Source organism: Pipistrellus kuhlii, unplaced genomic scaffold, assembly GCF_014108245.1.
Source record: "Pipistrellus kuhlii isolate mPipKuh1 unplaced genomic scaffold, mPipKuh1.p scaffold_m20_p_74, whole genome shotgun sequence".
Lineage (NCBI taxonomy): Eukaryota > Metazoa > Chordata > Mammalia > Chiroptera > Vespertilionidae > Pipistrellus > Pipistrellus kuhlii.
The window spans coordinates 85126-107397 of record NW_023425578.1 but is presented as its reverse complement, the minus strand read 5'-3'; the positions used below and the strand labels follow the sequence as shown (position 1 = coordinate 107397).

General features: G+C 64.4%; 2 protein-coding genes and 1 long non-coding RNA gene across 4 annotated transcripts in view; 1 reads left to right on the top strand and 2 right to left on the bottom strand.

The window, feature by feature from the left end:
* Positions 1 to 2916: 2916 nt before the first annotated feature.
* LOC123651724 lies at positions 2917 to 3708 on the bottom strand. The gene is made up of 3 exons (XR_006740596.1): positions 3581 to 3708; positions 3523 to 3527; positions 2917 to 3348 (listed from the first exon to the last, which is right to left on the bottom strand). It is a non-coding gene; the product is annotated as an uncharacterized LOC123651724 (long non-coding RNA).
* Positions 3709 to 3741: 33 nt separating this feature from the next.
* RAB36 (RAB36, member RAS oncogene family) lies at positions 3742 to 13117 on the bottom strand. Of its 2 annotated transcripts, none has more exons than XM_045576121.1 (11): positions 13025 to 13117; positions 12424 to 12506; positions 11551 to 11642; positions 8988 to 9053; positions 8264 to 8365; positions 7739 to 7803; positions 6706 to 6761; positions 5960 to 6037; positions 5603 to 5693; positions 4361 to 4483; positions 3742 to 3974 (listed from the first exon to the last, which is right to left on the bottom strand). In XM_045576121.1, exons 2-11 carry the CDS (start codon positions 12490 to 12492, stop codon positions 3910 to 3912), a joined length of 807 nt encoding a protein of 268 aa, XP_045432077.1. In that variant the 5' UTR covers positions 12493 to 12506; positions 13025 to 13117; the 3' UTR covers positions 3742 to 3909. The 2 variants fall into 2 exon arrangements, with proteins under 2 accessions (XP_045432077.1, XP_036278847.1); XM_036422954.2 differs by having other exon boundaries at positions 5960 to 6041; positions 6710 to 6761.
* A 3454-nt stretch (positions 13118 to 16571) lies between these two features.
* RSPH14 (radial spoke head 14 homolog) overlaps positions 16572 to 22272 on the top strand; it is a 36645-nt gene continuing 30944 nt past the window's right edge. Inside the window, exons 1-3 of the mRNA XM_036422967.2 lie at positions 16572 to 16806; positions 17534 to 17636; positions 19097 to 19215. Coding sequence (XP_036278860.1) covers positions 16608 to 16806; positions 17534 to 17636; positions 19097 to 19215 — 421 coding nt within the window. The 5' untranslated portion in view covers positions 16572 to 16607. The remainder of the gene's footprint in view (positions 16807 to 17533; positions 17637 to 19096; positions 19216 to 22272) is intronic.

Sequence of the window (22272 nt, the reverse complement as noted above, 5' to 3'; positions counted from 1 at the left end):
TTTCTGAGCGAGCTCTGAGCTCCCGCCCGGCTCTCTGGTGCTTTCCCGCAAAGCTTATCACCCAGCCCTTCCCGGGAGGGAGTGGAGGGAGGGGGGAGGGAGGAGGAAAGTGGGGCCCAGACACTGTGTGGTTCCCCATCTGCTGTCTGTCCCCGGCTGGACCTAAACTCTGAGTGCAGACACCTGACTCTGGTTACCCATGACGCCCCCCCCCCGCCCCCCTCAGTCAGTGCTGGGGAGTGAGGAGCCCATGTGGGTGGCCCAGGGGGGAGGTGCAGGTGTGCGGGGGAGGAATTGACAAGACAAACGGAGCCGAGCCTGGCAGAGGGCTGTGTGCCTGCTGTGTGGGCACCAGGGGGAGGCGGAGTCTGAGGGGAGGGGACGCCTGAGCTGGTCCTGGGATGAGGAACAGAGTGGCAAAGGCATGAAGAATAAGAGGTCCTAGATGTGTGTAAGGAGCATCTAGGTTAAAATGCGGATTAGCTGTCAACCGGTTAAAATTGCGGATTTTAGCCAAAACCGGTGTGGCTCAGTGGATAGAGCGTCAGCCTGCAGACTGAAAGGTCCCGGGTTCGATTCCAGTCAAGGGCATGTACCTTGGTTGTGCGCACATCCCCGGTAGGAGGTGTGCAGGACGCAGATGATTGATGTTTCTCTCTCATCGATGTTCCTAGCTCTCTATCCCTCTCCCTTCCTCTCTGTAAAAAGTCAATAAAATATATTTTAAAAAATAAAAATGCAGATTTTATAATCAAAGGAAACACGATAATTTCAAGAGAAATATCAAAAGCGCTTTCTTAAAGTAGCTCAGCCACATATGTCCCCCATCATTGGTGGGTACCGTCCCAATAGAACTTCTCTTCTGCTGAGGCAGACCATGCAGAGACCCCACTGTCCACGTCTGCGTCCGTGTGGAAGTGCCGCTCACACAGGGCGTGTGCCCTCGAGGGGAACACGTGGACCTCTGAAGGAGCGAGGGCTGGTGAACACGGCGGGTGGGTTCACACTTCCCAGGCAAGATCTTTTCACGTGTCTTTACCTGGTTGTGTGCGTTTGGGATTCTCAAAATAGATCCACTTTTCATGGCCGGTCACATTGGATGCCAAAAAGACTTCCTTTCCTGCCGTTCGTTGTAACTCCAGTTCTTGACAATGATCCGCACCGGTAACCGGTACACCTGGCAGAGTCACCTGGTTGCCAGGGCTCTCACCGGCTGCCCGCCTGGGGCGAGGGACCCCTTCCCCATGACCTCCCTCACAGCCACCACCTGGGCGGGAGGGAGGCAGGGGAAGGTGCTGGGCCCAGCGGCCTGGGCCCCGGAGGCCGCTCCGGCCCCGGCTCACAGGCAGTGGTCCGCGCGGCGCTGTGAGGGTGCGGGCTCTCTGCCTGAAGTGTCCCCCCCCCCCCGCCCCGTGAGCCCCCGAGAGCTGAGGCTTTTCCGTGTTCCTCCCGGGCCTGTCTGCACCCCCATCCCCACCCGCTTTGGGGGTCAGAGGCCAGAGCAGAACTCCCTCCCAGGAGCAGGTCCGCACGACCCCCATCTGTCATCTGTCAGCCCCCATCCGTCACCTGCCCGCCCCGGGAGCTGCAGGCGGGATCTGGAAGCGGGCGATCGATACAGCTGTTCTGGTCGCTGTGCTGGACGTTCCCCTGGCCTACGGGGCACCTCCTCCCGCCTCCCGCCTCCCGCAGGGGTGGGGAGCCGTCTCCCCAGGACTTCCTCTCCTCCCGGGCCCCCTCGGCTTCTGCAGAATCAATTATTGACGAGGCCTGGCAGCCGGCTGTCCCAGGGGAGGGCTCTGGCTGCTCCCTCCCCCCTCTCGCCGTCCTGAGGGGGGAGGGGCGGGCAGGGACAGGAGGAGCCTGTTCGGAAGGCCTGGCCACGGAGGCGGTCCTGGCGTGGCTTCCCGTGGCCAGAGGCCGGAGCACCCTCAGGCCGGGGAGGCACGCACCTGGGGGGCGGGGAGCCCTGAGGCCTGAGCGGGAGGCCAGCTGCCCAAAGGGCCGCAGCCAGGCTGACAGCTCTGGGCCGCCTGGGCCGCGGGCTCGGACAGGTGGGGGTGCCCTGGTGCTGGGCGGCCTCTGGGCGTGGCTGGAGTCCGGGAAGGAGGCGGCCTGACAGGGACAGTTCCAGCCGCCGCGCAGCCCCCCTCTGGGGAGCCGCCATATGGGAGGTGACACGGGGCCGGAGCAGATGGCAGGGTGGCCCGGAGCCGCGGGGGGGGGGGTCTTGTCTCCGGGCCATGGCCTGAGCCTTGGGCTCCCTGGGTGGCAGGCCCCCCATCTTCCGGAGCCCTTCTGCGTCAGAAGCAGGGCCCCCCCCTCTGAGCTGGGCCCTGCCTCCACCTTCCCCGGTCCCTGCCCCGGGGCCCCTCCTGCAGCCCCTACAGCCGGCAGCGCCTCGCTCCTCGCCCGGCCTCTCCCTGTTCACCGATGCTCACTCCTGTGGATGAGTGACCGTGTGGAAGCCACTGATGGCCTCTTCTCCCGTCCAGCTCCCTGGTCTCCCTGCTGGGCATGCCCTGGGTCCCTTCGAGAGCAAGGTTTGCCGGGAGGGCCCCCAGCCCCTCCCCAGACCGGATGGGAGGGGAATGGACTGGCCTCTCTCCCTCCCGAGGCGCAGGCAGGGCCGGGAGGGGGTGCAGCAGGCAGGGCCGGGACCCACTAAGGACTCGGGTCGGAGTGAGGACAGGGCGCCTGCAGGGCATTGGGACGGGAGCGGCCAGGTCATCCGGTTAGACAGCCCACCAGCCCCCGACGCCAGGCTGTGCCCAGCAGAACCCGCCGGGAAGGAGCCTCCCAGCTGCGCACAGCGCCCCCCGCCCAGGAGCGCCCCCACTGGCCGGACGCCCCTCTGCATGCAGAGCTCTGGACGCGTTTTGTTTGACAATCAGCACACGTCCCATTTAAGGGTGATGTTTATGGAGGATTTTATTGATATATCGTCTTAAAGAGAAAGCTAAAAGCGTGGCAAAGGGGAATAAGCAGAAAAAGACACCGGTGTTCGCCCCCAGGGACGCTGGGCGGGCCCTGCCGGGGTGCGGGGTGGCACTCCTGGGGCTGTGGTGGGTGGGGGTGTTAGATGCCCTCCTGGGGGAGCAACCCCAGAGCATAGAGAGGGCGTGGCTCCGGGCAGGAGCTGGGCTGGGGCAGGACCTGGGCCTGCACGGCTGGGTGGGCAGGGGGTGGGCTGACGGGCACGCTGACTCTGGGGGACCTCGGTGTCCTCTGAGGACGCGTGGGTGCCATCGCAAAGGCCCCGAGAGGCGAGTGCCGGCATCTTCTCGTTCCCAGGCCTTTCCCGGGCAGGCTGGAGGGAGAGGGGGGCAGCAGGGGCAACCGTGGGCACTACTAAGCCAGGGGCAGAGCGGGCAGTGCCATGCTCAGGGGACACAGCAGCGAGCCCCTCGGGGCGCTGGGCAGGCTTTCCCTGCAGCCGGTGGGGAGACGGGTTGGCAGGTGGCCTTGCCCACGCCCAGAGGGCAGGACCGGGATCTGGGTGAGCCAGAGAGGCCGTCTCACCCGTCCTCCTCCAGACAGTAGGGGTCCCACGAGAGAGGCAGACCCGGGGGCCCCGCACGGCTCCGGCAGAGGGACGGTGGACGGGAGACCCGGAAGTGTGAAGGGAAGTCCAGGCCGGGGGGTGAGCCGTCCTGGTGCCCCCTCCGCCCGGCCTGAGGCTCCTCGAGGGGCAGACGGGGGCATGGGGGGTCTGTGGGTGAGCCGGGCCTTCCAGAGGGCACAGCGTGGGCCCCGGGCAGCCGTGAGGGCTTTCCTGCCAGAGGGGAGGGGGGCGGGGAGGGGGGCGTGGGCAGGTCCGTCGCAGAGTTCGGGCTCCACGTCCTGCTCCGCAGCCTCATGGCGCTGCCCGCGGGTGTCGGGATTGGAGGCCTCGGACACAGACCCCGGCTAACAGCAGCCCTGGCCCGAGGGCAGCTCGTCCCAGTCGGCCTCAGAGCGCCTGCCCTCCACCCCTGGAAGGAGGGGAGAGGAGGGGAGGGGAGGGGAGGGAAGGGGAGGGGAGGGGAGGAGAGGAGGAGAGAGTCACTCTGCATCAACCAGGCACCTGCAGGGACACGGGACGGGCCCCCTGGTGGCTGCTGGTCAGAGGTCAGAGGTCAGAGGTCTCTCATTCATGGCCGGGCACGCACGGGCACACATTCCAGGTGACGGGCAAAGGCAGGAACCAGGAGAGCCACAGCCAGGACACCCCGTGGAGCCGGTGCCCAGCCTGCTCGTGGGGGCACTGCCGGGCGGACGGGGGACCGCGGAGGGGTCTGGGCTGGCAGGCGGGTCGGGGGGACGGGAGGAAGGAGCCCGGCCGCCCCCGCCCCGCCCCGGCCGGCCGGCCGGCACGCACGGATGAGGTCCCCGTCGGCGATCCGGCGCAGCAGGCAGGCGCTCTTCCGCTCCAGGGCCAGCAGCACCGAGCGCTCGAAGGCCAGGGCGGCCACGCGGCTGAAGAAGGCCTTCACGTTCTCGCCTGCGAGCCCAGGAGACGCCCTGAGCTTCCGCCGTGGGGCCGGGCGGGGACAGCGGGGTGCGGGACAGACCTCTGCCCTGGCTCCCACGTCTGCTCCTCCAGCCAATGGCGCTGAGCCGCCCGCGGCCCGGTGTGGGGTGGGACCTGGGGCACCTGCCGGCGCACAGCTGGAGGACTGGCCCCGGCTGCCCGCCCACTGGGAGTCCCCCTCCCAGGGGAGGCTGCCCTCCCGGCCACAGGACGGGGCCCAGGCCCCTCACGCTCCCCGGTGCAGCCCGCAGCCTGTCCGGCAGGCGGCGGGGGGGCCCTCGGGACGCCTGCCGCCCCCCTGGCGGGAGGGAGCCCTCCAGGGCACGGGTGCCGTCGGAAGGAGCAGAGGGCACCAGCCTGGGCGCTGCCTCCCTGTCCCAGGCCCCTCACAGGCCAAGGGCCGCCGTGTGGTGTCGTTCTGACCCCGGCCCTCTCTGCGCCGGGCACTCACGGCCCGTCATTCCCTTCCGGGCCGGCCGCAGCTCAGCTCTGCGGCACCGGCGGGTTTTTCTCGGTGCACACACCTGGCTTTCGCAATTTCAAACCCGCTTTTCCGTTAAAAATAACGAGGTGAGCAGCGCCGCCTGCTTCCCAGGCTCAGGGCCTGCGGCTCAGAGACGCTGGGCACGTGGCCCCCGGGGAAGGCGGCCCAGGGCCCGGGGGCCGGCTCCGGTGGACCTGGCTGAGGCCGGAGGCCGTGAGGTCTCGTATCTCCCACGATGACACCCAGGGGAGGGAGGGGACCCCGTTCCGTGTGCCAGGCGGTGCCCCCCCCCCGGGCACCCACAGGTGCAGTGGTTAGCGAGGCCGGGGTTCCAATCCCAGACCTGACACCGCCGCCCGGGACCCTGGAAGCCGCTTCCCAGGGACAGAGGGACTGCCCATAGGGTCAGGGGTCGCTGTTACTGTGGCCCAGGGGCAGGGTCCGGTCTCCCCAGGAGGGGGCGCTGCCCGGGCGACAGGAGGCCCTGCCCGGCCTCAGCACGGCCGGCTGCGAGGCGGGCGCCCGCTGGGCTGCAGAGGCGGGGGCGAGCCCCAGCCACCCGCCCGAGCCCCCCGCGCCGCGCCCCCCGCCCCCCGCCCACTCACCCGTCTTCGCCGACACCGACCAGTACTCGGCCAGCATCTCGTTGGCCAGGCGCACGGCCTGGCGCTCCGCCTGCTCACACGCCGCCCTGGACTGGGGAAGCGGCTCTTCTAAGAGGCGTGGGCGCCGCCCACTGGGCCTCCGTCCCATCTCACTGGGCAGGGCGGGCCCAGGGCAGGGGGGAGACCCCCCCCCCCCAGCAGCGCCCCGGAGAAGAGCTCCCCTAACTTCAGGCCCCGGGCCTGCGGCTTCAGATCCTCACCCAGCCACGCCGGGCCGCCCTCCATCCGGGCTGGGGCTGCAAGCGGATCCGTTTCCCGGGGACCCCCCCCGGGACCCCCCCTTTCCCCCCGGCTCACCAGAAGGTCCTTCTTGGTTCCCACGAGGTAAAGGAAGAAGGAGCCCGGCTCGTTCTCCTTCAGTGCGTCCTCCAGCCACTGCCTGGGATGCACGGGGATCGGGGGACCAGCTGAGAGGCACCCCACCACCCGGAGAGGCCCGAGAAAGGCCGGGGGTGGGCGCAGACCCGCCGCAGGGCGGGAGACGGAGCTGGGAGGGTGCCGGGGCCCAGCGGGCTGAGAAGGCGCCGGCTGAGACCGGAGGGGCCTGGAGCCCCCCCCGAGCACCGGCCCAGGGCGGTGGAAACCAGTCTCGGCCGGGGCTCTGCCGGCTGGGGTGACCCTGCACTGCCACGAGCTGGGACGCCCACCCGGCCCTCCAGGCTTTGGAGATGCGAGATGTGCGCACCCACAGGTGGGAGGGGCAGGGACCGGCTCTGGGCCGGGGATCCCGGCAGAGGCAGGACGGCCTCGGTGCTGGTAGAGTGGGCAGCTCCGGCCCCATCCCTGCCCCAGACGGCAGGTGCCGGGCGCGACCCTCCCAGGGGACTGGCCACGGAGCTGGCAGGCCCGGGGACAGGAACCGACGCGGCCCTTCGTCCAACAAGGAGGCTCTCCAGGTGGCTACCGGGGTGAAGAGCGGCCTCAGGCGGCGCGGGGGGCAAGTCCTGGGCTAACGAGGGCCTGGCCAGCGAGCTCTCCCTCGCACCTGCCACCGGGGCCCAGCTCAGGGGCCCCAGGGGGACCGAGGGCTGCAGGCGCCAGACTTGCCTGGCGTGTTCCAGGGTCTGCATATCCGAGAGGTCAAAGGCAATGATGATCACTGCGCGTGGAGGGGAAGCCAAGAGCTAGTCAGCGACGGGGAGGCGACAGGGCGTGACAAGCGGGGCCCTTGGGTCGGCTCCCTGATCCCCAGGAACTGCCGGGTGGCCCCCAGGCACTCGGCTCTGGCCCCCACGTTGGCCAGGAAGGAGCCAGCCCGAGGCTGCCCCTGGTGGCCCACCCCCAGCGGTGCAGCCCCCGTGGGGGATCCCCTGAGGCCCCTCTCCCCTGCAGAGCCTCGGGCTGCGGGCGCTTGGGGCAGAGCAGCTGTTTTAAAGCTCCTGGTGCAGGGCCTGATGCAGGCAGATTCGGGACCGGTGGCCGCTATTAAGAGCAGTTAGCACCCTGGCCGGTGCGGCTCAGTGGAGAGAGTGATGGCCCGAGGACTGAAGGGTCCCGGGTTCGGTTCCGGTCAAGTGCATGTACCTCGGTTGCAGGCTCAATCCCTGGCCCTGCAACCCACTGCATGACCAATCCCTGGTCATGGCCGTGTGGGAGGCAACCCATCAATGTGTCTCTCTCCGTCTCTCCTCTCTCTTCTGCTCCCTAAAAACCAATGGGAAATACCCTCATTGGGGTGAGGACTAACAACCACGAATATGCAACAGGCGGTTTGTGAGCTTAAACCACCAGTTTTGGGGAAATAGCTGATGGGGGCAGGGAGGGCAGAACATGGATATGCAGCCCACCCCCCCCAGCTCCTCCCATCGCTGGCCCCGCCCCCCGCCCGAGTCAGCGTGGCTCTCTGGGGGTTCGGACACGTGTCTCCCCTGCGTCCCTTTCGGAGCTGACACTGGGGCCGAGACTCTCGGAGCCCCATCCCCACCGTCCCCACAGGGTGTGACTGCTGAGCCAGCAGGGGTCCTCAGTGCCTCTTGGGGACGGAGCTGGCACTGCGTGGGGGGCCAGCTGAGCCTGGCGGGAGCCCTCGGTGCATGATGGTGGGGGCCCCGCCGTGGCCGCCCCCCGGCTGCTCACCCTGGGCTTTCCGGTAGTAGGCAGACGCGATGCACTTGAACTTCTCCTGCCCTGCTGTGTCCCAGCTGTGCGGAGGCAGAAAGGGGGCGGGGGGAGAGAGGGAAAGAGAGCAGCAGGTTAAGTGCCTGCAGGGTCAGAGCTCAGCAGACCGAGGCCCACGCCGCACAGGAAGTGCCTGCAGCCGGCCAGCCGTGCCCACTTCCAAGAGGAGGCGGAGTTACAGCCCATCCCTCTGGCCCTGCCATTCTAAAACAGAATATGGCCGCCCGGCCAGCGTGGCCAGTTTGGCCCCGTTTTCCAGATGGAACAGAGGCTCAGAGGCCGGAAGTGACTGGCCAGAGGCCGCCTGGGGGGCCTGGCGTGTGGGGTCCCCGGTGGCCAGGTGGGGAGGCGTGTGGTCCTGGGCCCTGCCTGGTCCCACGGGTCCCGGCTGAGAGCCACGAGAAAGAGCCCGTCGGGGTGTCCTCAGACCGTCCCCCTTGCCCCCCCCCCCCCGCAGGCACCGGCGCCGCCGGCGGCACTCACATCTGGAGGCTGAAGGGGACCCCGGCAATCTCGAAGCGCTCGATCTCGAAGTCCACTCCGATGGTGGCCTTGTAGTTGTGGTCAAACACATTCTTGCAAAACCTGTGGGAGCGGGCACGTCAGCAGAGGCTGCGGGGAGGCTTGGTGGCCGTGAGAGTCTGGGGGCGCCGGGGAGCCCCCCGCTGGGCGTCGCTAAGGAGGCCACAGTCCCGAGACAGGCCGTGGAGGGACAGCCAACAGGATTATGGGGGGCCCGGCGGCGTGATTCTGTGGCCGGGGGTCAACCTGTGAACCAGGAGGTCACGGGTTCGGTTCCCGGTCAGGGCACAGGCCCGGGTGGCGGGCTCGATCGCCAGTGCGGGGCGTGCAGGAGGCAGCCGGCCAATGTGCTCTCACATCAGTGTTTCTCTCTCTCTCTCCCCCTCTCCCTTCCTCTCTGAAATCAATAGTTTCATTTAATAAAACGATTATGTGGGGAGACAGGTCGGGGCAGAGAGAGAGAGAGAGAGGGGGGGGGGGGGATGGGGAACGGGCATGCTCTCACAGCGAGGGTGGGGAGGGCGCCCACAGCGCCAGGGGGACAGTGTGCCCGATGCTGGGTCCTGGGATGCCAGGCTCTCCGCTGACCCCCCCCCCGGCCCCCATTCCTGCACCCCTTCCCCGGGTGTGCCTCCGGGCAGTGCCCTCTGGGCCTCCCGGCAAAGCCCCGGAGCCTGGTGCTTACCTGTGGACGAGGCTGGTCTTGCCCACGTGGAGGTCGCCGATGACCACGGCCTTGGCGAGGCGGAGCCTGCGGGGCGGCGTGTGGCGCTCAGGCTGGGCCACGGGCACCTCCCACACTCAGTCCTCCCCCCGCGGCCCCCCTGTGAGCCCCTCCCCCATCCCTGCAATCCTGCAAGGGGGCTTTTCTCCTTAATCCTCAGCCGAGGGTACCTTTCCACGGATGTTTAGAGAGCGTGGAAGAGAGAGGGAAAGACAGAAACATCGACGTGAGAGAGGCACAGCAACTGGTTGCCTCCTGCACCCCCTGACCAGGGCTGGAGCCAGGGAGGAGCCTTAACCGGACTGGAACCCGGGACCCTTCAGCCCACAGGCTGATGCTCCATCCACTGAGCAACACTGGCCAGGGTGCTGGGTGTGTGTGTGGGGGGGACACTTGCTGGGACACTCGGGGTGTCTGCCCCGCTCTGGAGGTGCAGGAGGGTCTGCATTTGTTCTGGGGGCCCTGCTGTCCCCCCCTCCCCCCCTCCCCCCGTGAGTGTTCAGGCAGCAGCACTCCGGGGCTGCGGGTGGTCCTCGGAGTTCCTGCAGCTCCCGCCAAAGCTCAGCGGGTACCAGGGCCCGGTGTCCGTGATGGAGGCCCTTCTCCCTCACACACCGGCTCCTCCTGGAGCCGCGTGCTCTCTGCCTCCTGGGGTCATTACTTTGCATCCAACGGGCAACGCTCACAGGCCTGCGGCCCCTGAGCCCGCTCCCATCAGATGAGGCCGAAGGTGCTGGAGCCCCAGCTCAGGTGGAGGTGGTGGGAGGGAGGGCCCTGCTCCGTGCCCTGCTCCGTGCCCTGCTCCATGCCCAGCTCCATGCCCAGCCCGTGCCTGGTGCTCTGGCCCAGACCCTCTCCACTCCCCTGAGAGGTGTTTCCTTGCTCCCTCCCCTCCCTCCCTCCCTCCGGATTTACTGGGCCCCTGTCTGTGCCCGGGGCTGGGGCACAAAGGCAAAGCTAGCACCCAGAAAAGGGCTGTGGCTGTGGTGGGTGTAGGGGAAAGGTCCCAGTGACTCAGGAAGGTCCCAGTGGAGGTAAAGCCCCGCTGGGACTGGGAGGATGAGGAAGGGCATTCCAGGAGGAGGGAACTGCAGGTGCGAAGGCGGGGAGGCAGGAGAAGCCCGCCGGACTGGGAACTGTGGAGGCGCTGGAGCCCAGGCCCAGGAAGCTGCTGGGTGAGGCGGGGGTCCCAGAACTCGCTGCCTGGCCCCTCTGCCTCCTGTGCGCCCGGCTGCCGGGCCAGGAAGAGGCCCCGCCCACCTGCCCCAAAGGAGGCATGAAGCTGGAGAGAGGGATGAGGAGGGAGGGGCCGGCTGGTGTGTATTTTTGGATTGCTCAGAAGAAATCTCCTCCCCCTCCTTCTCCTCTTCCTCCTCCTCCTCCTCCTCTGACACCATGGCAACCAGGCAGCAGCTGGGGGAGCACCTGTGAGCTGGGCTGAGTTGAGGGGAAGGTGGGCTGAGGGTAGAGACCTCTGCTCCACCTCTCCGAGCCTCAGTTTTGGCGTCTAGAATATGGGCCCCACCACCCAGGTGCTGGCTCCCGTCAGCCAGGTGCCCCAGGAAGCGGAGGCCCAGGCTGGAGGGCGAAGGCCTGGGGGCGAGCCAGGTGGTGCACCCTCTGCACCCGCATTGGCGCTGCCCAGGAGCCCGGGGGCGGAGGCAGGGCCCAGCACAGACACAGGGATGGCCTCCCTGTGAGCCCTGCAGGGAGGTCAGGGGTCCCCCCGCCGGAGCACAGGGCTCAGGTGCTCCAGAACCCGGTCAAAGACTGGCCTAAACCCCGCGGTCAGCAAACTGTGGCTCTTTGGCTCCTTGAGTGTTCTGGGCCCCACTCAGCACTCGGCACTCTCGGCCTCCCCCGCGGCCCCGAGGACCCCTGAGCCCGGCCCAGCCTGTCCCTCCCCCCGGGTCCTCAGTCTGGGGGGGTGACCCGCAGACACTGGGGTGCAGACACCAGGGGGGCCCTCCGCCCTCACATACCTCCCAAAGGCCCAGAGCGCCGGGTCTGCTGACGTCACCCCGGAGGGCGGGGCCTGCGCCGTGCGGCCACCAGAGGGCGTACGTGCCTCCGGGGCCGCGGGATGCCCACCTGCCCCACAGCCCTCCTCAGTGTCCCCGCCCCCGCTCCCCCCCTCCCGCCAAAGGGGAACCAGGTGTGTCTCATCACTCCCTTCCTCGCTGAAATCAATAAAAAATACTTAAAAAAATAAAAAGAGCAGGAAGAGCAGGACAAACGGAGACGGTGCTGAGACCCCGGCTGGCACAGCAGGGGCCGGACGTGCTGGGAAATGGTCCCGTGGAGCCGAGCGCCCAACGAAGCAGCAAAAACCCCCATCGCGTGCAGGCCTGAGCTGGGCTGCCCCGTGCCGTGTGTCACGTGCGCGAGTGTCACGTGCGCGTGTGTCACGTGTGCGTTCCCACGTCCGCGCGTGTGTCACGTGTGCGTTCCCACGTCCGCGCGTGCCCTCGCGCCTCCCTGCCGGCCCCCACGCCCACGGCCCTGGGCGCTGAGGGCTGCTCACCCGAAGGTCGCCCTGCTCCTGCGCTGGCAGGCGGCAGGGACCTGCCCGTGGAAGCGCTCCTTGAGCTGCAGGCAGGCGGCCGGCGTGTAGAACTGCGGAGAGGGAGGGAGGGAGGCAGGCAGACAGACAGACAGACAGACAGACATGTGGGCACCTGGCCCCGCCACGCTGCGGCTCCACCCCCAAGCCGGACCTGCCACCGGCCCTTCCCCCTTGCCCCACACCACGCCGGCAGCCCCTGGCTCTCCCCGGCCCATCCCCTCTGCTGTCAGCACTTCAAAAAGTACAAGGAAGTGGACAGTGGGGTCTCCGAATGGTCTGCCTCAAAACAAGAACAGTTCTATTGGGACGGTGCCCACCAGTGGCCTGACAGATGGGGAAATGTGTGGCTAGCGATGGACGTTGCTTTGGGTAAAACACTTTTTATTTTATTTTATTTTATTTTATTATTTTTTGGGGGGAGTAAAACACTTTTTAAAAATAAATGTATTTTATTGATTTTTACAGAGAGAAAAGGAGAGGGATAGAGAGTTAGAAACATCGATGGGAGAGAATCATCGATCAGCTGCCTCTTGCACACCCCCTACTGGGGATGTGCCTGAAACCAAGGTATAATGCCCTTGACCGGAATCGAACCTGGGGCCCTTCAGTCAGCAGGCCGACGCTCTATCCAGTGAGCCATACCGGTTAAGGCTATCGTGTTTTCTTTGATTACAAAATCCACACTTTTAACCGGTACCCGCGTTTTTTTTAAACCGGTATGCAGATTAATTGTGAACCGGTTAAAAGTGCGGATACGGGTGAAGAATGTTATTTGCGGACACGGTGTGGGAGCGCAGTGGTCAGGTCAGGCCTGGCCCCAGGACTGCCTACCTTAGGGAGGTTGGCGATGACGCGGTCCGCGCTCACGGGGGGCCTCGGAGGCGGCAGGGAGTCCTTCATCCTGGCGGAAAGTTCTGGAGACCCAACGCGGGGAGAGAGTCAAGGAGCTTGCCAAGGCCCGGGGGCTCTCCCGCAAGGAGACCTGGGCCTCCCTCCTGCTGCGGGGTGCCCCCCCAGGAGCGCCCCCCTCTGCGCCCATGCCTGGTTGTGGGTGAGGCACACCTCCCGGCCTGCAGGCAGGCTGGATGGGGAGGGAGAGGGGGTGCCCTGCTCCTAGTCTCTAAGGGAGGAAGGCTTTGGCTGGGCCAAGGGCCTTGGGGTTCAGCCCACAGGCCTGTCACCCCCACCTCCCAGGATGGGGCCCTGATGCCTAGTCAACAGCTGGATCGCGCCTTCTTCTGCCCCCTTCCCCTCGAGGGTGGCCTTGACCGCGGCCTGTCGTCGTCGCTCGGGCCCCGCTCTCCTCCCGGTCCAGCCCGGGCCTGGCCCAGAGTCGGGGTTCAGGAAATGCTTGGTAGCTCCTGGGTTCAGATTCGGGGGGTGGGAAGCGGGCCCGGGGGGCCAAGGGGAGGACAGAGGGCGGCGGACTCACCGCGGCGGCGGCAGCAGCAGCGGAGGATTTGGGTTCTGCGCAGCCTGGTCCAGGCTGGTTTCCGCTGCGGCAATCACCATGGCAACGACGACCGCGCACGCACGCACGCCTGGGGAGCATCTGACCAATCCCGGACGCCAGGGGCTGGGATGGGGCGGGGCTCGGAGCGGAAGCAATCCCACTGCGGCGGAGTGCGGAGCCGTCACCATAGCAACCAGAGCCCCGAGGGAGTCTAGGGCATTTGGGCTGCTTTCCTCATCACCGAGCGATCACCATGGAAACGAGAGCGGGGGCAGGATACTGGCTGTGGGCGGGGCCATAGCGGTGTGGGTGGAGCCTGGACCCCAAGATGGGAGTCTGGGCGGGGCTGATGGTGGAGAGACCTCTCTGACGATACTGTAGCGGGGAGGGGTGGGAGCTCAAACCGCTAGGGACGTGACGTGTGTAAGCGTTTATTTCTGCGATATACTGACTGTGATTTTTATTTTTTTATTTTTATTTTTTTATTTATTTTTACATATTTTATTGATTTTTTTTGCCCCCCTCCTTCCCTCCCACACATCCCCTCCCTCCCCAGAGTTTTATGTCCATTGGTTGTACTTGTATGCATGTATACAAGTCCTTCGGTTGATCTATCATCTCCCCCAGATCTTCCTCCCCTCCCCACTGTAACTGACTATGATTTTGTTTTACTTGTGTAGGCTTAGCTCACATCTGGAAAGACACCAGGGGTTACCACGGGTGTGGACAGCCTGTTGCCTGAGGACTGAGGGAGAGATTTTTCTTTCGTGCTGTTTGGATTTCCCCCACGGGTGTACATGGCCTAATGAGGAAATAAATGCCTTGAAACCCAGAATACACAGTAACGCCCCACCTCGCAGGCCCTTCCGTGTCAGCTCCAACGTCCTTCGGAGGCCTGCCCTCCCCGGCTCTTCCCTGCGGACACCTCCTCCTCTTTGCAATCCTGGCATGCGAGTACTGGCTTAGTATTGACATTGGATTGGGGGCTCTCACTCTGCAGCGGCAAGCGATGGGCGTGCCCACCGTTTAGGGACCCTCATCTGCATTGTTCTGCGGCAGTCCTGGGCTCCGGCCTGGGTGGCTCTATCCACTGAGCCAAACTGTGAGACGGTTTGGGTCAGTGGACAGAGCGTCGGCCTTCGGACTCAAGGATCCCGGGTTCGATTCCGGTCAAGGGCACGTGCATTGGTTGCGGGCACATCCCCAGCGGGAGGTGTGCAGGAGGCGGCTGATGGATGTTTCTCTCTCATCGATGTTTCTAACTCTCTATCCCTTTCCCTTCCTCTCTGTGAAAAATCAATAAAATATATTTTTAAAAAAAAGAAAGCCTCTGAGGGTCCTGCCTTGCCCTGGATCATGCTAGCAGCTCACGGGTTGCTCTGAGGACTAAAGGCATGCGAGGTGTCCGCACAGAGAAAGGCGTGCTCACTCACTTCCCCTCCCTCCGGTGCTCTTTGTTCCCCACGGAACCCCTAAAGCATCCTCCTGCCCCCTCTTTGCAGCCGGCCCCAGACCCAGGCTGCTCGCGCCGCCTGCGCGCCTGCGCGGTGGGCGCCAAAGGTGCAGCCTCGGCGCTGAGGACGCCGCCGCGCGGGGGTTGCCTGGCAACCGGGTCGCCTGGCAACGGGCGACCGAGCAAGCTGAAGCAGGTGAGCCTGCAGCACCAGGCAGGGGCCCCAGACAGGGGCACAGGGGACCCCCCCAGACCCATCCAGTCTGGCTCACGCGGGTCCCGCGTCCTCTCTCATCCGCGGCGGGACTCCCGCAGCCCATGCCACCTGCAGGAGGGCAGGCCCTTGCCCCCCGGAGCCCAGCATTCCCTGCAGGGGGAGCCCCAATCGGAAATGGCCGCCTCCCGCCCAGCCCGCCACCCTTCTCTCCTCGTCACCCGTGCCCAGGACCGGAGCTGGGCTGACCCCTCTACCTGGGGTGGAATCCTACAGGGCGGGGCCGGGCACGGCCGCTCCCGTTCCCACCGTAAGGACCGCAGCCAAGGCATGCGGAGCCCGGGTGTGCAGGCTCGGGGGACGGTTCCCATGCCAGCTCGGGGAGCAAGGGAAGGGGGTGCTATGATCAAGCATAGCACCCCCTTCCTGAAACTGCTGAGACCCACAAAGAGGAAGAAATTGCCAAGGGCTGCCCTTGGCCTGGGTCCGGAGCTGGCTCTGAGTACTAAGCCACACTGCCTATAGATGCTCAAGGCGTGTGTGTGTGTGTGTGTGTGTGTGTGTGTGTTAAAAACAATTCATGCCCTAGCTGGTGTGGCTCAGTGGATAGAGCGTCGGCCTGCAGACTGAAGGATCCTGAGTTCGATCCTGGTCAAGGGCATGCACGTACCTCAGCTGCAGGCTCCTCCCCGCCTGGAGCCCTGGTGGGACACGTGCAGGAGGAACCCATGGATGTGTTTCTCTCACGTCGATGTTTCTCTCAGTCTCTCCCTCTCTCTTCCACTCTCCCTAAAAGTCAACGAAAAAATATCCTCGGGTGAGGATTAGAGAAAGGAATTTCACCTTTAACTTTTTAAAACGTTAAACCCTGAATTCCTCTTTTGGGGGCGAGTCAGGAGCATCTGAATGAGGGCCCCTGATGGGCTAAAGAGCCGGCCCTGTTTGAACTCCCCGCCTCAGCTGCTCTGTTTCCTCCGGCAGGCCCCTCCCCCGGATCCTCGCCTCCCTCCTTTGTAGAATGAGGTGACACAAGTGCCCTTCTCTGGGGTGGCTCTGGCAGACGCTGGCTCCTGCTGGCACCAGAGGTGTTAAGTCAGCGATCGTGGTAGCCAGTGTGGGCGGGTTCTCCTGCCGGTAAGCCTGGGAGAACTCTGCAGTTTGCCGTTTGGGCTGCTCCTTACTTCACGATGCCCCTGAGCAGATCCCTCCGTGGTCTCAGTTTGCTCATCTGTAAAATGGTTGTAAAGATATTCACCCGGCCTGGCTGGTGTGGCTCTGTGGTTATGGCATCTAGAATATGGGCCCCACCACTCAGGAGTCAAGAGACCCCTGGTTCGGTTCCCGGTCAGGGCACACGCACAGGTTGTGGGCTCCGTCTCAAGTAAGGGAGCGTGCAGGAGGCAGCTGAATGGTGATGTTTCTCCGTCATTGATGTTTCTCTCTCTCCCTCTCTCTCCCTAAAAATCAATAAAAACGTTTAAAAAATCCACGCAGTCGAAACCGGTTTGGCTCAGCGGTAGAGCGTCGGTCTGCGGACTGAAAGGTCCCAGGTTCGATTCCGGTCAAGGGCATGTACATTGGTTGCGGGCACATCCCAATGTGTGCAAGAGGCAGCTGGTCGATGTCTCTCTCTCATCGACGTTTCTAGCCCTCTATCTCTCTCCCTTCCCCTCTGTAAGAAAAATCAATAAAATATATTAAAAAAAAGAAAAAGTTATAAAATAAATAAAGAAATAAATAAAAAATCCACGCAAGCTGTGCTTACCGCGCTGAGGAGCCAAGGAGAGGTAGCGTCTAAATCACGGTAGTACAATGACGTTTGGGTCCTTTCCATCCGTGCTTTCGGCAGAGCTCCGTTCTGGAAGCGCGAGCGTCGCCTCCTGCGCCGTGGAAAGATGGCCAAGACCTGGATCTCGATGTACCTGCCCCCCAACATCAACCCCGCCCAGGCTTCCATCGCCTACGGCTCCCGGGCGCTGCCCAAGCTGAACGAGGAGCTGCAGTCCGACGACCTGCAGACCAGGCAGAAGGCCCTCATGGCGCTGTGCGACCTCATGCATGACCCCGAGCACGTCTACGTGGCCATCGACATAGGTGAGTGGGTCCGGAGCCCGGGGGCCATGGCTGGGGTCTGGGGGGACAGACACAGAGTCGCGGAGGTGACCCGCCCAGCTGGCCATCCCGTCCTTGGAGGACACCCCAGCAGCCGACCGAGAGCCACAAAGCAGCCCTCTCTGCTGTGGCTTGCCCGACCAGCTGGCCACACACCCACCAAACAGCCCCGTGTCTCTGTCTCGCCCACAAAAGAAAGGACGCCCCCTATTGGAACCACAGGGTGTCTGGGACCCCTGGTTACCCGCTCTCCTGACGACCCAAAGGAACGCTGAGGTGGTCTTCCTGGCCTGCCACCCCTTTCCCCGATCAGCACATGATGCGTGAGCTGCCACTCCCCACCCGCCTTCGCTGAAGGGCTGATAAAAAATAAAATCTGCCCTAACCGGTGTGGCTCAGTGGGTAGAACGTCAGCCTTTGGACTCAAGGGTCCCAGGTTCGATTCCAATCAAGGGCATGTACCTTGGTTGCGGGCACATACCTAGTAGGGAGTGTGCAGGAGGCAGCTGATCGATGTTTCTCTCTCATCGATGTTTTTAACTCTCTATCCCTCTTCCTTCCTCTCTGTAAAAAAATCAATAAAATATATATTTTTAAAAATAAAATCTACCTAATAAAAGAGAACATGTTAATTGACTGTACCTTCACGATGCCTACCAGCCAATCAGGAGTTAGTATGAAAATTAACCCAACAAAGTCTGCCCCATAGGCTGCCTGGAGAGCCTGCGGACCCTGCTGAAGGACACAAACCACGTGGTGCGGATCAAGACCACCGAGGTGCTGTCCATCATGGCGACCCACAACGTGGGCAGGTGGGCACTGTTCCGGAAGCCCCGTCAGGCTCCCCCCCCCCCCCCTATGGCAAAACAAAACGCCAGGAACCAGGGAACTTGGGCTGTTCCCTCCGAACAGTCCATTTTAACCCCAAACACTGAGGGTCAGGCCTTCCTCCACCCGCAGGGCCCCCGGCCTTTCCTCGGAGGTGGGGCGTGGGCCCACGGATGCCGCGCCCCCTCCTCTTTGGGGCTTAAACCACACCTGTCCCGTCATCGTCTGATTTGCAGCCGTGGTTTCTTTTAGGAAGAGCAAGGACTCAGACACGAGCGAGGTGATCTGTATGCAGAAGCCTCCTAGGGTCTTTGTATCATCATCTCACCTTTCTTCAGAGACTCCCTTCTGAGCCTCCTCAAAGCATGCCACTTGGTTTTCATGAGGAAATAAAAAAAAACAACAACAACAACCGTCATCTCTCATCCAATGGGCTGGCCTAACATGTAGAATCTATACGGCTTCACGTACAGAATCAGAACAGTGAGGACAACAGGTGTCCACAGGCTGGAGCTGGCAGGAGGCTCGCTGCCCAGAGCCTCGGGGCTGGCTGGGTGGGCAGAGGGCGGCCGGGGAGGCCGGTGGTGGGCTCTGCTGCCTTGTCCCCATTGGCAGGTGGGAGCGAGGCTCGGAGGAGCACAGGGAGCCTCGAGTCCAAGTCCTGGCTCTTCCCTCCACCCCGCAGGCCCTGCTGCTCAGGGCCCCAGGGTCCACTTCTGGCCAGGGTCTTTTTTAATTTATTTTTTTTAAGCAAGGAATTTTTATTATTTTATTTAGTGTGTGTGTGTGTGTGTGTGTGTGTGTTGCTAATCCTCACCCGAGGATATTTTTCCATTGATTTTTAGAGAGAGTGGAAGAGAGAGGGATAGAGAGTTGGAAACACTGATGGGAGAGAAACATCCATCAGCTGCCTCCTGCACCCCCCCACAGGGGATGTGCCCGCAACCAAGGTCCATGCCTTTGACCGGAATCGAACCTGGGACCCTTCAGTCTGCAGGCCGACGCTCTATCCACTGAGCCACACCGGTCAGGGCTTTCCATTGAGTTTTAGAGAGAGTGGAAAGGAGAGGGAGAGAGAGAGAAACATAGAGGTGAGAGAGAGACATCGATTGGTTGCCTTCTGCATGCACCCGGCCTGGGGCTGGGGTGAAGTGGTGGTGGTGGGGGGGAGGGCGGGGATCAAGCCTGCAACCGAGGTACATACCCTTGACCGGAATCGAACTTGAGACACTTGGGCCAGTCCTCTATCCACTGCTCCACACGGGCCCGGGCTGGCCTTGGTCTTCTCTCAGGAAGCCAGAGGGTGTGGCTGCAGCCGCCTGCGCGGGTTCAGGATCCAGGGGGGCGAGGAGGGTGGGCGGCTGATGCCTGGTGCTCCTTGGGGCCTCTCCGGGGGTGGGGGTTGCCCGATCTTTGCCGCGTCCGACCCAGCCTCCCCCTCCAGAGACGGCTTCCTGAAGCACAACATCATCCTGGTGCTGTCCCACCTGCTGAATGACCCGCAGCCGGCCTGCCGGCAGAACCTGCACCTGGCCTTCAAGCACCTGTCCCAGGTGCCCTCAGGTAGGCCCGGCGCCGCCACCCCCCCGCAGCCCCCCGCAGCCCCCCACAGCCCCCGCCTCCGGCCAGCCAGGCGGTACCTCGCTTCCCATCAGACTGGATCACAGGTTTAATGGTCACGTTTAGTTCCAGACCAAAGGGCCCCGGGTTCGATTCCGGTCAAGGGCACATCCCTCGGTTGCAGGCTCCTCCCAGGAAAATAAGAAGGACCCTCCCCCCCCCATGTCCATCGCTGGCAGAACCGTCTCTGGGCTCCAGGCAGGGGGACTGCACACGCCTTTCCTAAGGGAGCCCTGGCTGATTCTCCACCGAGGTACTGGGGCGTCTCCATGACAGGTCAGTGCTGGGGCTGAGCCCCGGGCTCTGGTTCTGACGAGCCCCATCCCGGCCACGCTTTTAAAGGTCATCTGTCAGCTGTTTTCTTGCTGCCTGTCCCTCGCTCACGCCTTGGTGCCTTGGTGCTTTGACAAAGGCGTTGGGAGGGGCGTGGGGTGGATGGAGGTCCTTCCTCAGCCCTGGTGCTGGGTGGAGTCTGGTTTCCTGGCTGTTTCCCCAAAGCAACCAGCAGGGGGCGCCCCAGGACTGTGACAGCCCGGCTGGGCCCTGCTGGGGTCTGGGCCTGGGGTGGTGGCCTCCAGGAGAGGAGGGGCCCCGGGGGGCAGAGGCCACTGCCTCCCAGAGGCCCCCGGCCCTGCTCCTGAGCACCTGCCTGCGAACCGGAGGAGGACACGGATCTCCCTCCCTGGCCGCTGCTCAGCTCCAGGGCTGAGCCTGGGGGCTCTTGGGTAACTGGATTTGGGGGTGCAGCTGAACAGCCAGGGGTCCCTGGGAGTGTCTCCCTACCAGACCCACTGGCCATTGGCCATGCCCAGGCCCCCTTGGGCCCTCTCTCTGACAGCGGCCTTGGGCCCTGACTGGCAAGCCTGGGCGTCCGGTCCGGTCGCCCCCCTCCCTGTCCTCCTCCCCCTCCCCCCCAATCACTCGCTCCTGTGGCCCAGCTTCCCCCGCAGTGTTGTGAGCACCTGGCCGTGTGCAGCCTGGGCTCGGGGTGCTGGGGGGGGGGGGGCGGAGGCAGACGCCCCTCCCTCGGGGAGAGGCTGTGGGCCCTGCTGGGGCCTCTGCCAGGGCCAGGCCCGGGAGGGACAGGACACGGGGAGATTCTGGACCCAGTTTGATGCTGGTGGAAGTGCTGGGGGACATCCCTGGGGTCATGCACCCTCAGGACTGGAGAGAGAAATCGGGGGGGAGGGGGCTGTGTCCAGGGGGAGCTGACGCCGTGGGGCGGGGGTGGGGGCACCGGGGCCGTGCCAGCCTGACCGTCTTGGAACCTCCCAGTCCCCTTCAGCCGGGCACGTTTAGGCCAGCGATGCTCACTGGTCCTCCCACAGCCCAAGCCTCGATGATTCCAACCACAGTCCCTTCTCACGAGAGCCCCTTGGTGATGTGGGAGGGCGTGAAGGGGATCCCATGTGGGCGAGGGGCGGGGCTGGGCGGGGAGAGCCAGCTTCCTGGGGGACCCGGTGCTGAGCGTCTGTCTGCGTGTGCACCTGTGCGCACACCTGTCCGCGGCCCTCACCAGGGCTCCCTGTGGGTGTGGGTGTGGGTGTGGGTGTGAGTGTGGTTGCGGGTGCGGGTGTGGGTGGGGCAGAGGCCGGCAAGGAGGCAGGCCTGGGAGGCAGGTGCCCTCTGCTCCGCCCTCGAAAGGCGTCTGCACCACTCCCTGACCTTGACCTTGACCCTGTCACCTATAAAACTGGCCCCTGCAGACGGGTTTCGTCGTGAGCGTTAACGGAATCTGTGAGCGAACACACGCCCGTGACTTCTGATCGGTGCTTCCCTCCCAAGGGATTGCTCTAACCCGGGTCATGGATGGTGGGCCTGGGGGCGCCTCCTGCAGCACCGCCGGCCCTGATGGGGTGTCTGCCCCCTCGGGGCACCTCTGCTGCTCTGCGGGGACAGCTCTGACCCTGGCGGAGGTGTCTTCAGGGGGGGAGGGGTCTGGGTGCCAGTGCGGCCTCAGTGGGTCTTGGGGACAGTGTGAGGGCGGAGCCATCAGCACCCCCAAACTGCAGCGCCTCGGGATACATGGGCCTGGCAGGGCACCTCACTTTTCAGAAGACAAGTTTTTCTTTAATTTCAGAGAGAGGGAGGGATGGAAACATTAATGATGAAGATCATGGGTCGGCTGGCTCCTGTGCGCCCCCTGCTGGGGATCGAGCCTTCAGCCCGCAGCCCACGGGTGCCCTGACCCGGGATGGAACCGTGACCTCCTGGCTCCTGGGTTTACCGGATGCTCAAGCCCTGAGCCACGCCGGCCGGCAGCTCCCCATGCCGGCAGGCTCTTTCCTCTCTTGAGGGTTTGTTCTTGACGTGCATTTCGAGATGAGTTACCTCCGTGTGTGTGTGTGTGTGTGTGTGTGTGTGTGTGTGTAGGAGCTGAGAGGAGGGGGCGCGGGAGGGGGGGAGGGGAACCTCGGGGTGGACGCGCCCCGCCCTCAGCCCTGCACACGCAGCACCCGCTCGGCTGGCTCGTTCGGGACACTTTATTTTCGGAAAGCAGACAATCTCTGACGTCCGCGCCACCCGGCTGCGTCCCCCTGCGTCTCTCCCAGTCCTCGGCTGTGCTTCGGCGCCGAACGGCGGGGAGAGGAGCTTTGGCAAGGTCTCGGGCGCCTTCCCTTCTCGGTGGCGGCGGGCTCGTATGTACATGCGATCCTCGGCCACGGTCCTCCCGGGCCCGGGGCAGAGGCACGGGCTGGCGTCCCGCGGGGCCTCCCTCAGGCTCCCAGGCTGGCTGAGCCTTCACAGGAGGCAGAGCGGCTCCCAGCCCGGCTCCCCCGCACCCCGTCTCCTCGCAAAGCCGGAGAACCCCCTCTGGAGCCCCAGGACAGGCAGCCGTGCTCCTTCGCCCCGAGGTGAGGAACCGCCTTTAAACACGTCACATTGAATTTTCCGGAACAAAAAACGAAGCAGAAACCGCACCAGGAACAGGGGCAGGGACAGTCCGGGGAACAACGGGGACACTCAGCAAGCCAGACACGAAGAAGGACCACCTGGAAA